At 42.8% G+C, this 18,680-nt stretch overlaps 1 protein-coding gene across 2 annotated transcripts in view; it reads left to right on the top strand.

Annotated features, from left to right (window-relative positions):
• ITIH6 (inter-alpha-trypsin inhibitor heavy chain family member 6) overlaps window positions 1–18,407 on the top strand; it is an 81,275-nt gene extending 62,868 nt beyond the window's left edge. The window contains exons 9-15 of one of the 2 annotated variants that reach the window (XM_040322847.1): window positions 237–1,790; window positions 5,970–5,999; window positions 9,024–9,080; window positions 10,476–10,517; window positions 12,825–12,938; window positions 13,548–13,928; window positions 18,056–18,407. In XM_040322847.1, the coding sequence (XP_040178781.1) occupies window positions 237–1,790; window positions 5,970–5,999; window positions 9,024–9,080; window positions 10,476–10,517; window positions 12,825–12,938; window positions 13,548–13,928; window positions 18,056–18,297 (2,420 nt within the window). In that variant the 3' untranslated portion in view covers window positions 18,298–18,407. Of the gene's footprint in view, window positions 1–236; window positions 1,791–5,969; window positions 6,000–9,023; window positions 9,081–10,472; window positions 10,518–12,824; window positions 12,939–13,547; window positions 13,929–18,055 lie in introns of both variants that reach the window. The other variant, XM_040322846.1, reaches the window with a different exon arrangement.
• Window positions 18,408–18,680: the final 273 nt, after the last annotated feature.

Below are 18,680 nucleotides of genomic sequence, written 5' to 3'. Positions count from 1 at the left end.
GTAAATCACATACGTTACGCTGCCCAGGAGCAACGTAATTCTATGTGAATCTGGCCCAGTATTACTAACATGCATGCAGTTTCAGACTTTTTAGCCTTTATCAATGCAGGTAATGGTTTTAGTGTCTAAATGGTGTAGGGCTTGTAAGTAATTTATAATTGACATTATAAAATGTGTATGAGATTTTAGTGATCGGTTTTACTTATACAGGGATCTAATGTTGTATATCTCTTTAGGGACAGATATTAATGCTGCAGTTCTGGCTGCTGCTTCTATCTTTAACGTGACATCAAGTAAACCAGAAAAAGGAGGCACCAAGCAGAAGATCCCTCTAATCATATTCCTGACCGATGGAGAGGCCACCTCAGGAGTAACATCTTCCACTCGCATCCTTGAAAATGCCCATAAAGCCTTTAGAGGAACCACTTCTCTTTTCTGCCTTGCATTTGGCGATGATGCCGACTACAACCTCATGCGCCGGCTATCCCTTGAAAACCGTGGCATAGCACGTCGTATCTATGAACATTCTGATGCCACTCTGCAGCTAAAAGGATTTTACGATGAGATTGCCAGCCCTCTCCTCTTTGACATTGAAATGGCTTACCTTGGAGAAACGGCCCAAAATGTGACACAGACCCTATTTCCCAATTATTTTGAGGGATCAGAGCTGGTTGTCACAGGAAAAGTAAAATCGGAAGCCAAAAATCTTCAGGTTCGAATGACTGCACATAATCAGAAAGAGAAAATAAGTCTAGAAAATGACATCTCTGTCGTGGATAACGCTACACAGCCCAGCTTCGGGTGTTCAGGCAATGTGGATGAAATTCAGTGGTTTGTCCAGAGGCTTTGGGCCTACTTCACGATCCAAGATTTGTTGCAGGCTAGGATTAAAGCCAATGACACCATAGCTCGAAAGATACTGACAGAGAAGGCTACTAACTTATCTCTTAAATACAACTTTGTGACACCCGTTACTTCCCTCATAGTAGTGAAACCTGATGATTCAGAGGACCCCAAAACAACCATAGCTACAACTTCTGCTAATCCTACCACTACAGCCACTCCTTTAACTGCTACATCCCAGCGTGCTGTGACTACCCCTTCTCCAAGCACTACTTCCATAAAAGCCAAAATAACAACCACAGCCCGACCTACAAAACCAGTCACTAAAACCTCAAAGCCTTCAACAACAGCCAAGATAAGCACAACAAAGGCAACCACTTCTAAGGCAACAATTACCCAAATTATCATAACCAGGGGTCAGCCTGGTGTAACTCAAGGATTGACGACGACCAACACTTTGGAAAAACTGACGACCATGGCTTCAGTTTCTACTCCATCTTTGACAAAACTTCCAGTCATCCGTCACAGTACTACTTTGCTTCCCACCAACACACTTCACCCAACCAGTTTGGTTCCAACAGGAACAACATTACCCAGGACAGAGAAAATTCCTAGCATTTCCACCAGCTCAGAGAACCCAACTAACTCCTTGGTTTCAACCAGCGTTTCTACTGTCAATGTTACAGAAAGCACACAAGAGTCAACGACGGGTAAAGTTTCTGTCCCGTCATATGAAAGCACAAATACTCCTGGTGAAGGGTTTGTGGAAGGTGTAGAAGAGTCTCAAACTACTGTGCCACCTACATCTTTCCCTGTAAACCCCACTCACCTAAGGCTTCTTATACTTCCTGAGGACACTGAACTTTTGCCTGGTACATTCTCATATCCAACTTTTGTGGAGTCACTCAACCCACCTCCTGTCTACAGCTACTTTGAAGAGATCACAGGTACGATACATTTTAAAGAGGGCTCTTCAATATTTTGTGTCAGGATTATGCTCTTTTCCTCCTTTTTGATGGATAAAACAGGGAACTTTTGATCAAGTGTCCTGTTCTTGGCAGTTTGGCCAACTGTTGAGTAATTTTAATGCCATTTAATGTAAATTGAAAGTACACTTTACCAGCTCCAATTTTAAACTGGATTTGACTGGGCTGTTTGCATGTTCTTGTGCGTGGTTCTAATTTCCCTCTTCCATTGAAGTGGGGGAGACTGGGAAAAAAAACCACAACGGTTTGGATTTTCTGAATGTTCCGGACAGAACGTGCTAATAGTTTCAAAATATAGGGCCAGATTCTCTAAGAATCTGCATTGGCGTAGTGTAAGTCATTTACACTACGCCACCGCAACTTACTGGAGCAAGTGCCGTATTCCCCAAACACTTGCTCCGTAATTTGCGGCGGCGTAGTGTAAATGGCCCAGCGTATGGCCACGTAATTCAAAGGGGGCGGCTTGTATTCAAATTGTGCGCGCCCCCGCGCCGATTGAACTGCGCATGCGCCGGGCTGAAAAATAGCCCAGTGCGTATGCTCCAGCTCACGACGGAAAACGTCAATGACGCCGACGTGAGCGTCATTGACGTAAAGTCGTATTCAAGAACGACTTAGGAAAACGACGTAACCGGCGGAAAAAGACGACGCGGACCCGACGCCATACTTAACATGGCATACAGCGGACTGGCGTAAGGTTACCCTTCATATAGCAGGGGTAACCTTACGCTTACGGAAACGACGTAAGCGACGACTACGTGACGCAAATTCGTTCGGGAATCGGCGTATCAGGCTCATTTGCATAGTCAAATGAGAACTGAACGTAAACGCCAACTAGCGGCCGGCGTTGCATTACATCTAAGATCCGACGGTGTAAGTGACTTACACCTGTCGGATCTTGGCCGTATCTATGCGAAAATGATTCTAGGAATCACTCGCATAGATACCCAGGCTCAGAAACAGAGATACAACGGTGTTTCCTGAGATACACCGTCGTAACTCTTCTGAGAATCTGGCCCATAGACTTTTTTCATCATGGTATTGTGCATGTTGCATTTAGAAGGCGAGTAGGTATCCATAGATATTAGAAAATTGCCACTCCTAAGGACTTTGGTGGGATAAAGCGATAATCGGATTGATTTACTAAAACTAGAGAGTGCAAAATCTGCACAGTAGCCAACCAGCTTCTAATATCAGCTTGTTCAATTAAAGTGGATGTAAGCCCTCACATATACCCAATGAAGTAAACAGCCTCAGATGATACACAGGGATGAAACAAATCTCCCTACATACGTTTTACATGTATATCTGCTGTCTTCAGCTGTATATATCCTTTAGAAAGTGCTTTTTATGTTCGAGATTCAGCGCCACTACTGGTTAACACCTTCAATGCCATGTTTACAGTAATCAGTGCATTTTTATAGCACTGATTGCTTTATCAATGACAATGGTCCCACAGTGTCCGATGTGTCCAATAATGTCGCCGCCATTACTAGTAAAAACAATATTTATAAAAATGCCATGAAACTATCCCGTATTTTGTAGACACTATTACTTTTGCGCAAACCAATCAATAAACGAAAAAGAAGAAAAATTGCGCCAGCCAAATAATATAACAATCAAGTCCTTTGTGAATCCACAAATTAATTATCAATAATAAAGTCCAAAAGATGTACACTAGAAATCTTGAACAATAAACGCTTATTGTGATTTTTTTTTTACCAAAAATAAGTAAAAGAATACGTATCGACCTAAACTGAGGAAAAAAAATGTTTTTTTATATATTTTTTGGGGGATATTTATTATAGCAAAAAGTAAAAAATATTGCTTTTTTTTCAAAATTGTCGCTCTATTTTTGTTTAGCTAAGATAAGATAAGATAAGATAAACAAACATCACCACAGGTTACGTCTCAGCTCCATCAGTATTACTAGCGACCAGTCCGCTTGGCTTTTTATTTCCACATTACAAAAGCTATGACAAACAGGAAGTGATCGCCACAATAGCCAATCGTTTCCTCAATACAAAATGACATCACAGGAAATGACCTTCACACAAAATCCTTCCAACAGGATGAGTTAATACAAACAACCAATGAATAATGGCTAAAGGAGTCTTATGGGTGTGTTTGAGCAGAGACTGGGTGCATGGAAGCTTTGCAAAAGAAAGCCGCATGGCTGTCAAACATGTACTCCATCTCTGACCATAACAACCCAAAGACTCCCGTATTTCCGCTGATAGGAATCCTTATTCTGCGTTGTTCCAGAGAACAACGCATACCCGGATTATACTACCGTTCCTTGTGAATGAGAGGCTATCTGCAGGTGTACACTACGAATCTCAACCTGTGCTGATCAGACACAGCAGAGACGAGAGCGTACATCCACCTATAACCGATAATGTCCTTGCAGAGCGAACATAACCCACATGATGAATGTCTGTGCTAATGCACAGGGGCCCTTTCGCTGGCGGACATATCCCCACTCTGCAAACAGCTCTCTCCAACCTCAAGAAGTTTTCCACTACCAGACGGAACTCAACCAGCGTCAGTCTGCCCCAGTCAGCTCTTTTGAGCGGGCTGTGGGGGTACTAACACTGGGCGACACTATGACAATACATATTAAATACATCTTCATAAAATGTCCACAACACTCCCCACCACCAGGTCTGAAGAATTCCTTGATGGTTTGGGAGGTGTTGATAACTTCCACAGGATCTTATTATAGATTTGTTAGCAACTAGGTATTAATTCAGGTCTGCAAGCCTTTTTCAGTTGACGTCATATTGTCCACCACTTGACACTGAATTATGAAGACATTTGTACAACTATCATCTCTCTTTCCATATTTAAATCAGATCTTCACTGCGTCTGAGCACCACAAACTAAAAACACTAATTAATTCATTTTTAATATTCAAAGCAAACTCCTCCATCTATCCATTTCTCTATGCTTTATTTTTTTTGAGAAATCACTTTGATTTCCCCTAGCATTTCCAGCCACGGCCAGCTTGAGTAAGGGCAAATTATTCATGTAGCATTTACTTTCTGGAATTCATCTGCCCTTACCTCATGCATGCATTCAGGAGAGTGTGCTTAGCTGAGAAAACCCCTCCTCTTCTCCTTACCTCTTGAAATATATGACATAATTTGCCTAGGCAAGAAATCAGGAAGTTTAAAACAAGTAAATATGATATACCGTATATACTCGAGTATAAGCTGAGTTTTTCAGCACATTTTTTTTGTGCTAAAAATGCCCCCCTCGGCTTATACACGAGTCACCTTTTCGCACCTGAGCTCCCAAACTTTGGGGACCCGGTACTTGGCACACATGTAGCTCCACTTTTCCTCTACAAGTGTGCAAAGTTTGTTGTCCGGGGGCCCTATGGCCGGGGAGCACCGATTTTTCAAACCTGGGCACCCCTTCCATAGACTCCCATGTTAAACGTCAGTCTAGTCATGGACACAGTGAGCAGGGCCGATCCGCCCTATAGGCTCACTATGCAAGCCGCTTAGGGCCCCGCCAAGCTGCAGAGGGCCCCCCAAATTACTAGAGGTCACCGCCTATTGAGAAGTCATTTTCGGCCCCTCACCCCGCTTCTCAACTCGCTGGCTGCATGGGAGTAGAGGTAAGAAGTCAGCACCCCCCACTTCTCACTTTAATGTAAGATGTAATTTCCGACCGCAGAACACCCCCTCAACTTTAATCTTTAATGTGACATGTCACTGTCGGCAGCGCCCCCCAGGTGACATGTGATTTTGCTTAGGGCCCCAGGGAGGTCAGGATCGGCACCGACAGTGAGGCATGGACACAGTGAGGCATGCACATGGACACAGTGAGGCATGCAGATGGACACCCTAGGCTTATACTCGAGTCAATACGTTTTTCCATTTTTTTGTGGTAAAATTATGTGCTTCGGCTTATATTCGGGTCGGCTTATACTCGAGTAAATACAGTACTTTCCTGTTTATTTACTAAGGCTAGCAGCATGAGGACTAAAAATAATCACTGTTGATTGTGAGAGTGAAGTTCCACCTTAATGTCACACAACTAGTTATGCTTTCATTGCGTATAGGTGACTTGAGCATGCAAAGCAGATTAAAATGCATTTTATAATTTAACATAATTTTATTTATTTTTCAGGAGTGAGTAGTAAAATATATTCCACTGAAGGTATGTACAGTCACTTGTTAAATCCTGTGTAGTATTTATATAGAGGGCTCTTGTAATTTGTCTATATTTTAAAGAGTAATGCCGCGTACGCACGATCGTAAATTCCGTCAAGAAAACCGTGGGGTTTTTTTTCCGATGGAATTTTGGCTCAAACTTGAGTTGCATACACACGGTCACACAAAATTCCGACCGTCAAGAACGCGGTGACGTACAACACTATGACAAGCCGAGAAAAATGATGTTCAATGATTCCGAGCATGCGTCTAATTAATTCCAAGCATGCGTAAGATTTTTGAGCGTCGAAATTGCATACAGACGATCGGAATTTCCAACAAGAACTTTTCCCGTTGGAGAATTTGAGAACCAGCTCTCAAATTTTTGCTGTCGGAAATTCCGACAGAAAAAGTCTGATGGGGCCTACACACGGTCGGAATTTCCGACCAAAAGCTCACATCATACCTTTCTTGTTGGAAATTCCGATCGTGTGTATGCGGCATTAGATAATCAGATTGTATGTGGGGTCAGATCATTGACATAACAGTGCTTAGTTTAAAGACACCCATTGATCTCAGATTAATGTGAAGCCTCGTACACACGACCGAGGAACTCGGCGGGCGAAACACATCGTTTTCCTCATCGAGTTCTTGTTAGGCTTGTCGAGGAACTCGACGAGTCAATTTTCTCTATTCACGTCAAGGAAAAAGAGAACATGCTCTCTTTTTGGCTCGACGAGTTCCTCGACAAAAAATGTACACACGACCGGTTTCCTCTGCAAAAAATCTCTCCCACCAAGTTTCTTGATGGATTCTGCCGAGGAAAACGGTCGTGTGTACGAGGCCCCAGGCCTCGTACACACGACAGAGTTTCTCGGCAGAATTCAGCGAGAAACTCGGTCAGAGCCGGATTCTGCCGAGAAACTCTGTCATGTGTACACTTTCGGCCCAGATGGAACCGCCGAGGAACTCGTTGAGAAAATAGAGAACATGTTCTCTATTTTCTCGTTGTTCTATTGGCACGTTGAGTTCCTCGGCCGTGTGTACGAGGCCTAAGAGATCTTAATATTTTCTAACCTTTGGAAAAGGATTGTTTGATTAGATCAGGGGTCTCCAAACATTCTAAACAAAGGGCCTGTTTATTGTCCTTCACACTCTCGGAGGGCCAGACTTTGGCCAGCGAGAGTGAAAATTTCCCTGACATCAGTGGGAGTAAATATTGCCACATTTGGTATTAGGGGGAGGAATAGTGGCCCATCGTTAATAGGGAGGAATAGAGTACCCCATTTTTGGTGTCAGTGGGAGAAATGGTGTCCCATTTTTGGTGTGAGGTGGCAGAATAGTGTCTCATATCAGTGGGAGAAATAGTGCCCCAAGGGCCATAAAAAGGTAAGCAAAGGGCCACATCCGGCCATCGGGCCACAGTTTGGAGACCACTGGATTAGATGCAAAGAATAAAGGTGACCTCTCAGCTCACCCAAGCATTTGTTTCTATGCCAGTAGATAAAGGAGATACCATACACAAAGCTCCCAACTGTCCATGATTTCAAGGGACGGTCCCTGATATGGATCAAAGTCCCTCTGTCCCTCTTTTCTCCTCCATTTTTCACTCATTGTGGTCTGATCCATATACAGTGGTTTCCCACTTCACAGTGCTAAACCTTTCATCCAATTTCTAAATTGCTGCATTTGCAATTGTTAAAAGCCATTATAAAGGAATAGAAATGCAAAAAAAAGGTTTAACTAATCATTTTTTATAATTCTCCTTTAAGAAGGCGTGTCCTATGCCTACATACTTTTGGTAATAGGTGTCCCTCGTTCCCATCTCAAAAGGTTGGGAGGTATGACCGTACAGACTGTGCCACTGATGCTGGCTTATCTGCAGAGCAAGAACAGCGTGTAGCATGGCAAACCGTCTTTGTGGCACATGACACAAAATACAATATTCCACCTTTTATTATACCTCCAGATGTAAGTTCCCTTCCCCACCTATTCATAGCATAAATATTCATATAGTTGTATCACATAGGTGTTTATCCAATGCACTTCACACTACCTAGCTTGCCCATTGCCAGGGCAGTATTGCCATTCCTTTGGTGCCTCGAAATAGACCATTGCTTATCCTGGAAACAACAGCCATCCCGGATGCATGCATTGGGCGGTCATTATTGTCTATGACCACAACTGGTGCAATTGCTAGATTTGGATGGATTCGGGTGATGGGACCAGAGGGATGATTTGCTGCTCCCAGGCAAGCCAGGCAGTGTAAAATGTTAGTTTGTAAACATCTAACACAGGGGTGGAATGGGCCATGGGCAGGGTGTCTGCCCCCTGGTCTGGTTCCTTTACAACAGTGGTCTCCAAACTGTGGTTGACGGGCAAGGTGTGGCCCTTTGTTTGCCCTTATCCGGCCCTTGGGGCACTGTTACTCCCAATGATATGGGACACTATTCCCCCCACTGACACCAACCAGGGGGCACTATTCCTCCCACTGGCACCAACCAGGGGGCACTTTCCTTCCCACTGATACCAACAATGGGGAACTATTTCTCTTCCTACTGACTACAGATGCCATTTTTTTAATTCCCACTGACCACCAAGCCGTATTTCTTCCACTAATGCTGGGACATTTTCTACTCTCACTGGCCAAAATCTGTCCCCGCTAAATTCTGAAGGACAATAAACTGGCCCTTTGTTTTTTACGTTTATACAATATACTTGGTCTGCAACTGTTTGCCAGCTTATTGATATACTAAAGCAAGTAATAAAGGGGCAGACTGTGCAGCATAAAGGTGGGAGAGACCACGTGGTGGTAGAACCACAAGTGGCAAACCAGCTTTGCTGCTGATCTGTGACAATGTCATAACATTCCACCAGCACTTGAAGGACACTTATGCTGCATCATTAACATATAGTACATCTCCCCAATGTATGGTACATTTTAAATTCTACATGTTTTCCATGACATCCTCCTTTCATAAACCTGTATGTAGTGTTTGAAAATATTAACACTTCTTTCCTGGTTTTGCAGATTCTGATTACGAAATGATAGTAGACCCATTCATGGAACCAGATATTGACTATGATGGTAAGATACCTCTTAACCATGCTACAACTGGTTCAACTGGTTGGTTTACATAGCTGTGGAGCCATCATTACACACATAAAATGAGATAATTAAAACTATAATGGACCTAACTTATTGTCAGGGAATCCCTGTAAGGCGTCTGGCACATAGATGTCTTTGCAAGCGCATAGAGTTTGCCATGGAATGGCGAACAGGCACGCACATGCGTGCACCCGCACATGGGCTTAATACCTCTGGGTGCCCAACGGCCTATTTAAAGGGGGTCCTGTCTCCTATGCCTTGCTGACTGATCTTCAGCTGTACTCCTGAATCCTGCTCTGATCCTGTGTGCCCTCCTATTTTAAAGACCCGGCTTGTTCTTGACTTTGGCTCTGTGTTCTGTTCCTGTACTGCTGCCCATCTCTGACCCGACTCCGTTCCTGACTCTGGCTCTGTCTACGTTTTGGTACTTCACTGCCTGCCTGCTGACGAACACGGCTATCCCTGAGACCCTGCAACTGCCTATGTTCCTGGCTACTTTTAACTCTTGGTTCCCCTTCCTGCTCTGCACATCGCAGTTTACTCCAGACCTCTGAACCCTGACAAGCAGTTCACCCGGGACCTTCTTCTTCAGGCACTCGTGTCCCTCTTGTCCTTCGGCTTCCTCTGTCTAACCTTCAGCGGAGCCAGGACAGGAGATATAAGAGAGGCCGACCTCGTCAATTCAGTCTCCCACCTGTTCCATGACACTTATATTACAGTCAAACAGCCATCATTAATTAAAAACCTCCGGGCAAACTGTATGCATTATAAAGATTTTACAAGACGTTATTACACTTTATTAAATTATCTCTTGATTGACTGATTGGTCTTGTTCTGCTATCAGTCTTTTATGTATCTACCTAATGCTGTCAAGTGATGCTTGCATTAAGCTGGCAATACACATATAGAATATTACCGTTCAGCTTGTGGGGGTGAACAAAAAAAAGATCTAATAGAATCCTCCATTCACACTACACAGCATGGAAGTGGGAATCGCCCGCTGTGGCCATTGTATTTTGACAGCCGGCTCCACCAGCTGTGAAAATACCCGAAAAGTGCCTACATGCCTATTGGATGCAGGTGGTGTCCATCTGACAAATTTTTGCCTAGCTCCTTGGATTTTTCAGTTGAGAGTTGTCGAGCAGGAGGTGGACAACAGGGCCACCCACTGAGCGAATTTTTCTGCTGGGTCCTCAGGTAGTAGTTAAAATGTTCTCTGTGTATAGCAACTTTAGTTCCTTGTTGGCACTTTTCGGCCCGCTAATGACCACAATAATTACGTGTCTCACTGTAAAGTAACTAGCTAAAAGTAAACATATAGGAAATGTTGTAAAACTATTGACTATGCATTCTTTTTCCCTCTCTTGAAAGTAGTACCTGTTGGTGCGCCTCTGCTTCAGACTTTTATGTCTTCTGGTGAGTAAATTCTACAGATCAGACTCTGTTGGTATCTTCTTGGCCAGTGTTCCTCAACATTTTGATGTTTTGTCCACTATTTGCCAGTAAACCCTTCCCTTGTGATCTCTAATTCATATCAAATTCTTTTACACTTTAAACTGCGTATAAATATTTTCTAGATCCCCAAAGGTTTATGCAGGCTGTGCGCACATGCCATGCTTTGAATGTATGAATAATGTATGAATAAGTTCTTACACCAATATGTATTTTCCAATTCATCCAGGTCATGGACTCATGCTATACCTGGTAGTAGTAGGTTACATTCAACTGGACTTGTTCTGTAATACTGGAAATATTTCACAGCTTTCCAAGCCACATCTTCAGTTCCAATGCGTGTCCAAACGATATCACAGAATTTATAACCTTAAAACACCCTAATAATATAATCACCATGGAATGGGTAGATGTTGATTGTCCAAGAACAAGATGGGATGTGTGAAAGTTGTGGCACTACCCTGTTTTAGTTATATAATCCCATGGCAAAACGTATGCCAATAGACAATTCACATCTTTAGCCATATAAATCGAGGCACTAACACCTATGCATGTACCTGGAATCGTGTGAGGGATACCAAGAGCAGGCAACCAGTAGCAGGGATTGCCAGATTTGCTTAGCTACACTTAGGAAACTGAAGCCAGACTATATATGATTTAAACAAGTTTATTAGCAGTGAACCTAAACACATCAAACACCAGTAAACAGGATACACAGCAAACATGAAAATACAAGTGAGCCATAAATACATGACAAAACACCTAACCAGCAACAAAACCAAGTAACAGAAAGCCTAACTAGCAAACTAACTACAACCTGATATATACAAAATGGGGAACACAGAAAAACAGGGTAATACCTGTTGCAAGGAAGAAGGGAACCAGGACTGGGATCAGGAACAAGGGGAGTGACTACAAGGTAGTAAGGTACAGGATGCATGGCAAAAGAAAGATCAGAATAAATTAGCAAGTAGTATCTGGCTAGCAGGGCAAAACACTGATGCATAAGAGAAAGGTAGATGAGGAACTAAATACCCTCCCAGTAACCAGCATTAGGCGGAGACTGATTACTGGGATCTGCTGACTGTTGGGAGACACCTGCTTGTGGACACCAGAACTGCAACCGCTTGGTCCGGAAACCACAGTGCTACCGGCAGGTGATCCAGTTCTTGACAAACAGGGTAGTTCTACAACGTTCATATCTGTCCTGTTCTTGCATAATCACTATCTCCACATTCCATAGTGATTAGATTAAGGTGTCTTAAGGTGTCCCTGACACACGATGGGATTAAAGTAATGGATTGGTAAGCTACAAAATGCCTTCAACATTACATAAAAGTCCAGATGAATAGGACTAGCTACTACTAGCTATACCTACCAATATATGTTGAATTAAATGCATATGCTAACATTTTAAACTGTTAAATGAAATACATCTGCTGTGGAATAAGTACCTCTTGCCAGAAATACCTCTAAGTATATGTATCTCCATGAAGAGTAATGGAGTAATGGCACCGCTCACTCTCAATGGCCCCAAACATTTCCTTCTTTGACTTCAGTCAAGACAGAATGTGAATACTTCAGATGCATGCAAGGAGCACAGCCCACTTGCTCAATACTTCAGTTTTTCATGTACACTTTGTTGTTGTTGTTGTTGTAGTAGTAGTCCATCTCATGATCTGAGAACCTCGGTGTTAAGGGCAAAAGAACAGTTATTAAACCCACCCAGTGCATATTCCCTGCTGTTTCTCACATACAAAAAGTCTACAGTTCTGCCGTTTCGTAACCCGATCGCAGGACACCGGCGGACACTAAGTCCGCGAGTCCCGCGGGCACGGAGACCGCGGCGCACACGCACGCCCACTCGCTAGGGGGCAGGATTCAAAGCAACGTATATATACATTGCTTTGCCTGCCCGTGCCATTCGGCAAGCGGTTAAAAGATCCATTCTGTCATGCCCCTGACATTACCAATTGGCATTGGCCCTGGAACGATACGGGGGACCATCAAATGGGGGGTCAACCAGCCACAGCTCAAGGAGCCCATAGAAACCCCTGGAGGAACTCCAATTAAAAACGACTGCTCTAGATTCTGGCTGCTGTGAGTTGCAGAGACCTCAATTTATGGGAAAAGTTAGGAGATTTTCTGATTTTAAACAGAGCTACACTATTTCTCAGATAGATTAGTACCTCACTGATTATGTTTACTTGCTCCCTGGATTGTCTCTGATGAAAATATTAGCTGAAGTTATTTTTCTCTTCACCATACCAGTTGATGGAGATCCACATTTCGTGGTGAATTTACCTGAGATCCAGGAGAAGTTGTGCTTTACTCTAGATGGACAACCAGGAAATGTTTTAACGCTCCTCAATGACCGAGTTACAGGTATACATGCCATTTTGCCTAAACGTTTATACCCTTCTGTTAAGTTGGCTGGTTAGAGGTGGATGGAGGAATACACCCCAGATTTACTAAGACTGGAGTGTGCAAAATCTGGTGCATAGATATCAATCGGCTTCCATTTTTTTTGTCAAAACTTAATTGAACAAGCTGAATTTCGAAGCTGATTGGCTACCAGGCACAGCTGCACCAGATTCTGAGTGCATCCGTTTTAGTAAATCTCCCCAAAAATGTATTTCCACCTTTGCAGTCAAGTTTGAGAACCCCTCCCTAGTGTATGTTTGTGTTCCCATTCACACAGCTTACTTAAATATAATTCTTTATTATATTATAATTTATAATTTTGTTTTTCAAACTTTTTCATACCCGGGATGCCTACTAGACTCTTGTTTGGTCAGATTTAAGTGAGTTATTCCTAGGAATTGCAGGCCTACAGTATAAAACGCCAAATTTCCTTGCAAAATAATGGTACCGCTTTCAGCACCTAAAATCTGAAATAATCATACCGCCAGGGAGGTTAAAGCCAGCATTAGTCAACTAAAAACAAATGTGTCTTTTGTTAATAGAATATTGATCTATTGCTACCTTAAACAGGTATCACCGTGAGTGGTCATTTGATAAAGGCCCCACCACGAGTTGGCCATGAAGACCGGTTACGAACCTACCTCAATATTGTAACCATCACAATCAACCAGCCACGCTCCAACTACATCATCAACATAACTTTGGACAGCTTGACACTCAAAGGAGAGAAGGAACTTACTCTTCCAGTTAATCGACCTGCTTTAATACGAAAACCCAGACTGGCCTTAAGAATATCTCCTTCCACCAACATCACCATATGGATTGGGCGCAATGTGGAGTTGCTGATCATGTTTCATCACTACCAGCATCCAACGTACCTGCAGCTGAATCACCTGGGTTTCTACATAGTCAGAGGAGATGGCTTGTCTTCCAGCTCTAAAGGATTGTTAGGTGAGGCATTGTAACATGTACAGTGTTACAGTATGTAGACAATTTACACTGTGGATGCAGCAATAGTATTCAGTCACATCACAAACACAATTATTGTTATTGGTACACAACCAAGTTAAGAATATTAAAGCTACATGATACCACTATGAGGTTTAAGAATTAAAGGGTTGCTTGCACTCTTAAACCCCCTTTTTGAAGCCTCCTCTGTTGAGAGGATTTAGCAATATGTATACAGATGTTAGCAGGGCCCTGATTCGCCGCCAGCAATGTCCATATTGGCCAAGAGTCCCTCCACAGGGTACACACAACTGTAACATGGAGGAACTCTGACATCTTTGGTCACATTCTCCAGCCCGAGGCCCACCCCAGAAATAAGAAATGTCCACACTTTCAGCCTTGTTAATATTTTTACTGTAGCAGAAACATAGGGCCAGATTCTGAAAGGACTTACGACGGCGCAGCGCCATGTACGCCGTCGTAAGTCCTAATCCGACCCGTCGTATCTATGCGCCTGATTCTTAGAATCAGTTACGCATAGATATCCATTAGATCCGACAGGCGTAAGTCTCTTACGCCATCGGGTCTTAACTGCATTTTTTTGTTGACCGCTAGGTGGCGCTTCCGTCGAATTCCACGTTGAGTATGCAAATTAGCTAGATACGCGAATTCCCGAATGTACGCGCGGCCGACGCAGTAAAGTTACGACGTTTATGTTAGGCTTTTTCCGGCATATAGTTGCCCCTGCTATATAAGGCATAAGTGCGGCGTACAAATGTTAAGTATGGCCGTCGTTCCCACGTCAAAATTTGAAAAAGGTACGTCGTTTGCGTTAGTCGTCTGTGAATGGTGCTGGACGTCATTTACGTTCATGTCGAAACCAATGACGTCCTTGCGGCGTACTTTGGAGCAATGCACACTGGGAAATTCCACGGACGGCGCTGGCGCTGTTCCGCAAAAACGTCAATCACGTCGGGTCACAGTAGTTTTACATAAAACACGCCCCCCTGTTCCAAATTTGAATTAGGCGGGCTTACGCCGGCCGATTTACGCTACGCCGCCGCAACTTACCGAGCACGTGCTTTGAGAATACAGCACTTGCCCGTCTAAGTTGCGGAGGCGTAACATAAAGCGGATACGTTACGCCCGCACAAAATTACGCCGCTGGACGAGAATCTGGCCCATAAGGTACAGCTCTTGGCCAAAACACCCATCACCTCCACTTCTTTAGTCCCAACATCAGTAACTCTGCACAGTTCAGCAAAGAAGAGAAAAGGAAATGGGACTTTGCATGAGACATGTCATTGTGTATAGAATAATACATCTATCTGTACTGATTTAACATCTCAATCCTATATGGTCATCCATGATTATAGAAAAAATTGTAATATAACAATATCAATCATATTCAGAAAATATAACAATGTAATCATAAAAGATTTACTCAGCAAATGTATATAAACATATTTAGTACACGTAATCAATGGACATAAATGATGTAATCAGTACATAATGAATACAGATGCAATTCATACAAAATACAAAACATGTAGGTATATTTACACAGTACATGTACAAATGGTAAACATTAAGGTTAAAATGCATAATTTGGGTGAGCATGTCTCAGCACTCTTATTTGAAAACTCAACGCGTTTCATGGCTTTATAGCCAATCATCAGGAGTAAAATGCACAGTAAATGCTGAAAATCAAATAAATATCCATTAGTATAGAATGCCCTCTGAAGTAAAATTTGCAATATTATACACTGTATTGTAACCTATATTGCATATATGTATCAATTATATATCCCTATAATTGCTAGACTATCGATTTATGTGGAATAGACTCCCTGCAGAGGTGGTTCTGGCCAGCTCAGTAGATTGCTTTAAGTAAGGTCTGGATACTTTCCTAAATGTACATAATATAACTGGGTACTGACATTTATAGGCAAAGTTGATCCAGGGGAAATCCGATTGCCTCTCAGGGGATCAGGAAGGAATTTTTTCCCCTGCTGTAGCAAATTGGATCATGCTCTGCTGGGGTTTTTCGCCCTTCTTCTGGATTAACTGTGGGTGTAGATTGGGTATATGGGATTGTATGATATTATTGAATTTCTGTTTTTTTTGTAGTTGAACTGGATGGACTTGTGTATTTTTTCAACCTGACTAACTATGTAACTATGAGAGTATGCTAGGCCTAATGATATTAAGTTAGCTATGAAGACAGACACATATGCTAGTAAACAATATCTTATTTATTTCCCAAGAAGATAGGAATATCACACACTAAACAGAAGATATCTATAGAGCCTATAACAACAATAAAACAGTACATATACTTAACACATCCTCTAGGTAGGATCCTTATTGGCTGAGCTCAAGATGGCAAAGAGAGGGATAAGCCTCATGGCTTAGGCCCAATCCAGGGCGACAGAGAGAGCCAACAGGCTCCAGCAAAGGCTGAGACTGAGCTCACTTTTTGTGAGCTTTTTACTTAAACATACACCCCCACTCATAACCACCCCCACTTGCATTTTTGTCCAATTAGGTATTTGCCAAAGATAGCCCTTGTAATATATTGTATTGACCTCTAGGTGGCAGTATTGTCCATATCATCTCCATGCACCCTGGGCCATCTTTGTCATCAATAATTGGTCTCTTTGAAGCTTGTATCACACCAGGTGGGCTGGAGCCAAGCCCTCTTGCTATGCAGATTCTGATATGTTTCAAAGCTTTGAATGTCCTTACAATTTGGGGCCATCTGGCTGTATGAACCAGGATGCAACATTTTAGAACTATTATATTATCTCATGTTGTCTTCCAACACCCTCTAAAGAGGGAAAATGTAAGGGCAAGCTAATTTTAAGTTACTTACGCATACAGCTCACAGGCTGTACCCAGCTCCTATGATGTAATAGGGCGGTGGCCTGGGATGTACTGTCTCACCCGGGGGTTAAGGCTGACGACCCCTTTCAAAAGAAAATGGTGAAAGGGGACCAAGGGGGGCAACAGCCAAGGGGCATGCCAGACCAGCCACAACAGAAATTCCAAGGTGTACTATGTGTGCGCACTTTGCTTGTACCAAATCTGTGGATTTTTTTTTAAATGGGTGAAAAAAAAAAAGCAAAAATAAATAATAAAAAAAAAACATATATAACCAAACCTATTAATGAGACTGATACCATCTGTGTGTTCCCGCTGTGAGAATTTGTCTATGTGCATGATTAATAAAAATGATCCTAATGTTGTAATCGAGTGTGTGTAACGACACACCCTACATGTGAACAATGTTAGCACTTTCCATATGAGTGCGCTAGTGACTGCTAAGGATGGGTGTGAATGAAGTAAAGAGTGTGGCCCGGATTCACAAAGCACTTACGCCAACGTATCTCGAACTCTGAAACCAAGATACGCCTGAAAATAGGCTTCATCCGACCGACGTAACTTTCCTACGCCGGCGTTTACGCTGGACGTAGGTGGCGCTCCCGTTGATTTTCTATTCACATATGCAAATGAGGGAGATACGCCGATTCACGAACGTCCGTCCGTCCGACGCAGTGCGCATAAAGTCCTACGTCCGGGAAAAAAGTTATGCCCCATAAAGCAGGTGTAAGTCAGCAGCATCCATGCAAATGGCTGCACCAGGTAACACAAGCCGACGTATTTTACGTAGTTAACGTAGGAGGTGAATATGACTAGACGTAGGTTACGTTCACGCCGTAGGCAGTGATCCGGCGTATCTTAGGGAGTAATTCCGACGTGATTCTGAGCATGCGCACTGGGTTGTGTCCACGGGACGGCGCATGCGCCGTTCAATATACGTATCTGTCTGAGACTCAGCCAATCATTTGCATGGGGTCATGCCTCATTTGCATGGTTCACACCCACTTACGACGACTTACGCCTAAGAAACCCAGCGCAGATTTGGCAGCACTGGCTTTGTGAATCCAGTGCTTGCCTCTCTGCACTACGTCGGCGTAGCGTAAAGGATATACGCTACGGCGGCATAAATATGCGCCGATGTATGTGAATCCGGGCCTGTGTGTATGAAATACCTGGATGATGCAAATGTAATATATTTTCTACTCAACAATTTTATGTGGAAAAATGAATCCTGTTTTTTTCTTTAGGTCAGTTCCAAAACAGCCACATAGAAGTCACCGAGCAAAAGCAGAGCAATGACCTGACCTTCTCAGCCGTCTTGAAGAGAAATAACCAAACAGCTCCTGCCATTCTTGTTGTAAAATCCCTAAAGGACTCCACAGCACAAGCACACATGTCCAAATGTTGGCTGGTCAAACACACAGATATTGAGCAAATTCTAGATGGACCCTATATGTCATATGTGGTATCTGACCTCCAGGATATGTAAAGACACCAGTAGGACGTATGGACTTTATTTTGTAACAAATGTCATATATGGAGTCTGAAGGGCGATGAGACACTAAAAAAAAAAAAACATTGGCCAAGTTCTTGGGACAGTAGAGAGAGAGGTTATCCGATTTGTTTAGTAATCCTAAGATCAGAAATTGACTTGTACTAAAGCATATCGAAACCCAAAAGCAAACATTTCATAAATTGCTACTTACCAGTTCTTAGATGTGGTGACTGCATTAATTTTTATTTTTTATGCCTTTTTTTCTTTACAGTAAAACCTTGGATTGCGAGCATAATTATTTCCGTAAACATCCTTGTAATCCAAAGCACTTGTATATTTAAGCAAATTTCCCCATAAAGCCCCGTACACATGGTCGG

This window comes from Rana temporaria, chromosome 9, assembly GCF_905171775.1.
Source record: "Rana temporaria chromosome 9, aRanTem1.1, whole genome shotgun sequence".
NCBI classification, from domain to species: Eukaryota; Metazoa; Chordata; class Amphibia; order Anura; family Ranidae; genus Rana; species Rana temporaria.
The sequence above is the reverse complement of the archived record's forward strand: the minus strand, read 5'-3'. Positions and strand labels throughout refer to the sequence as shown.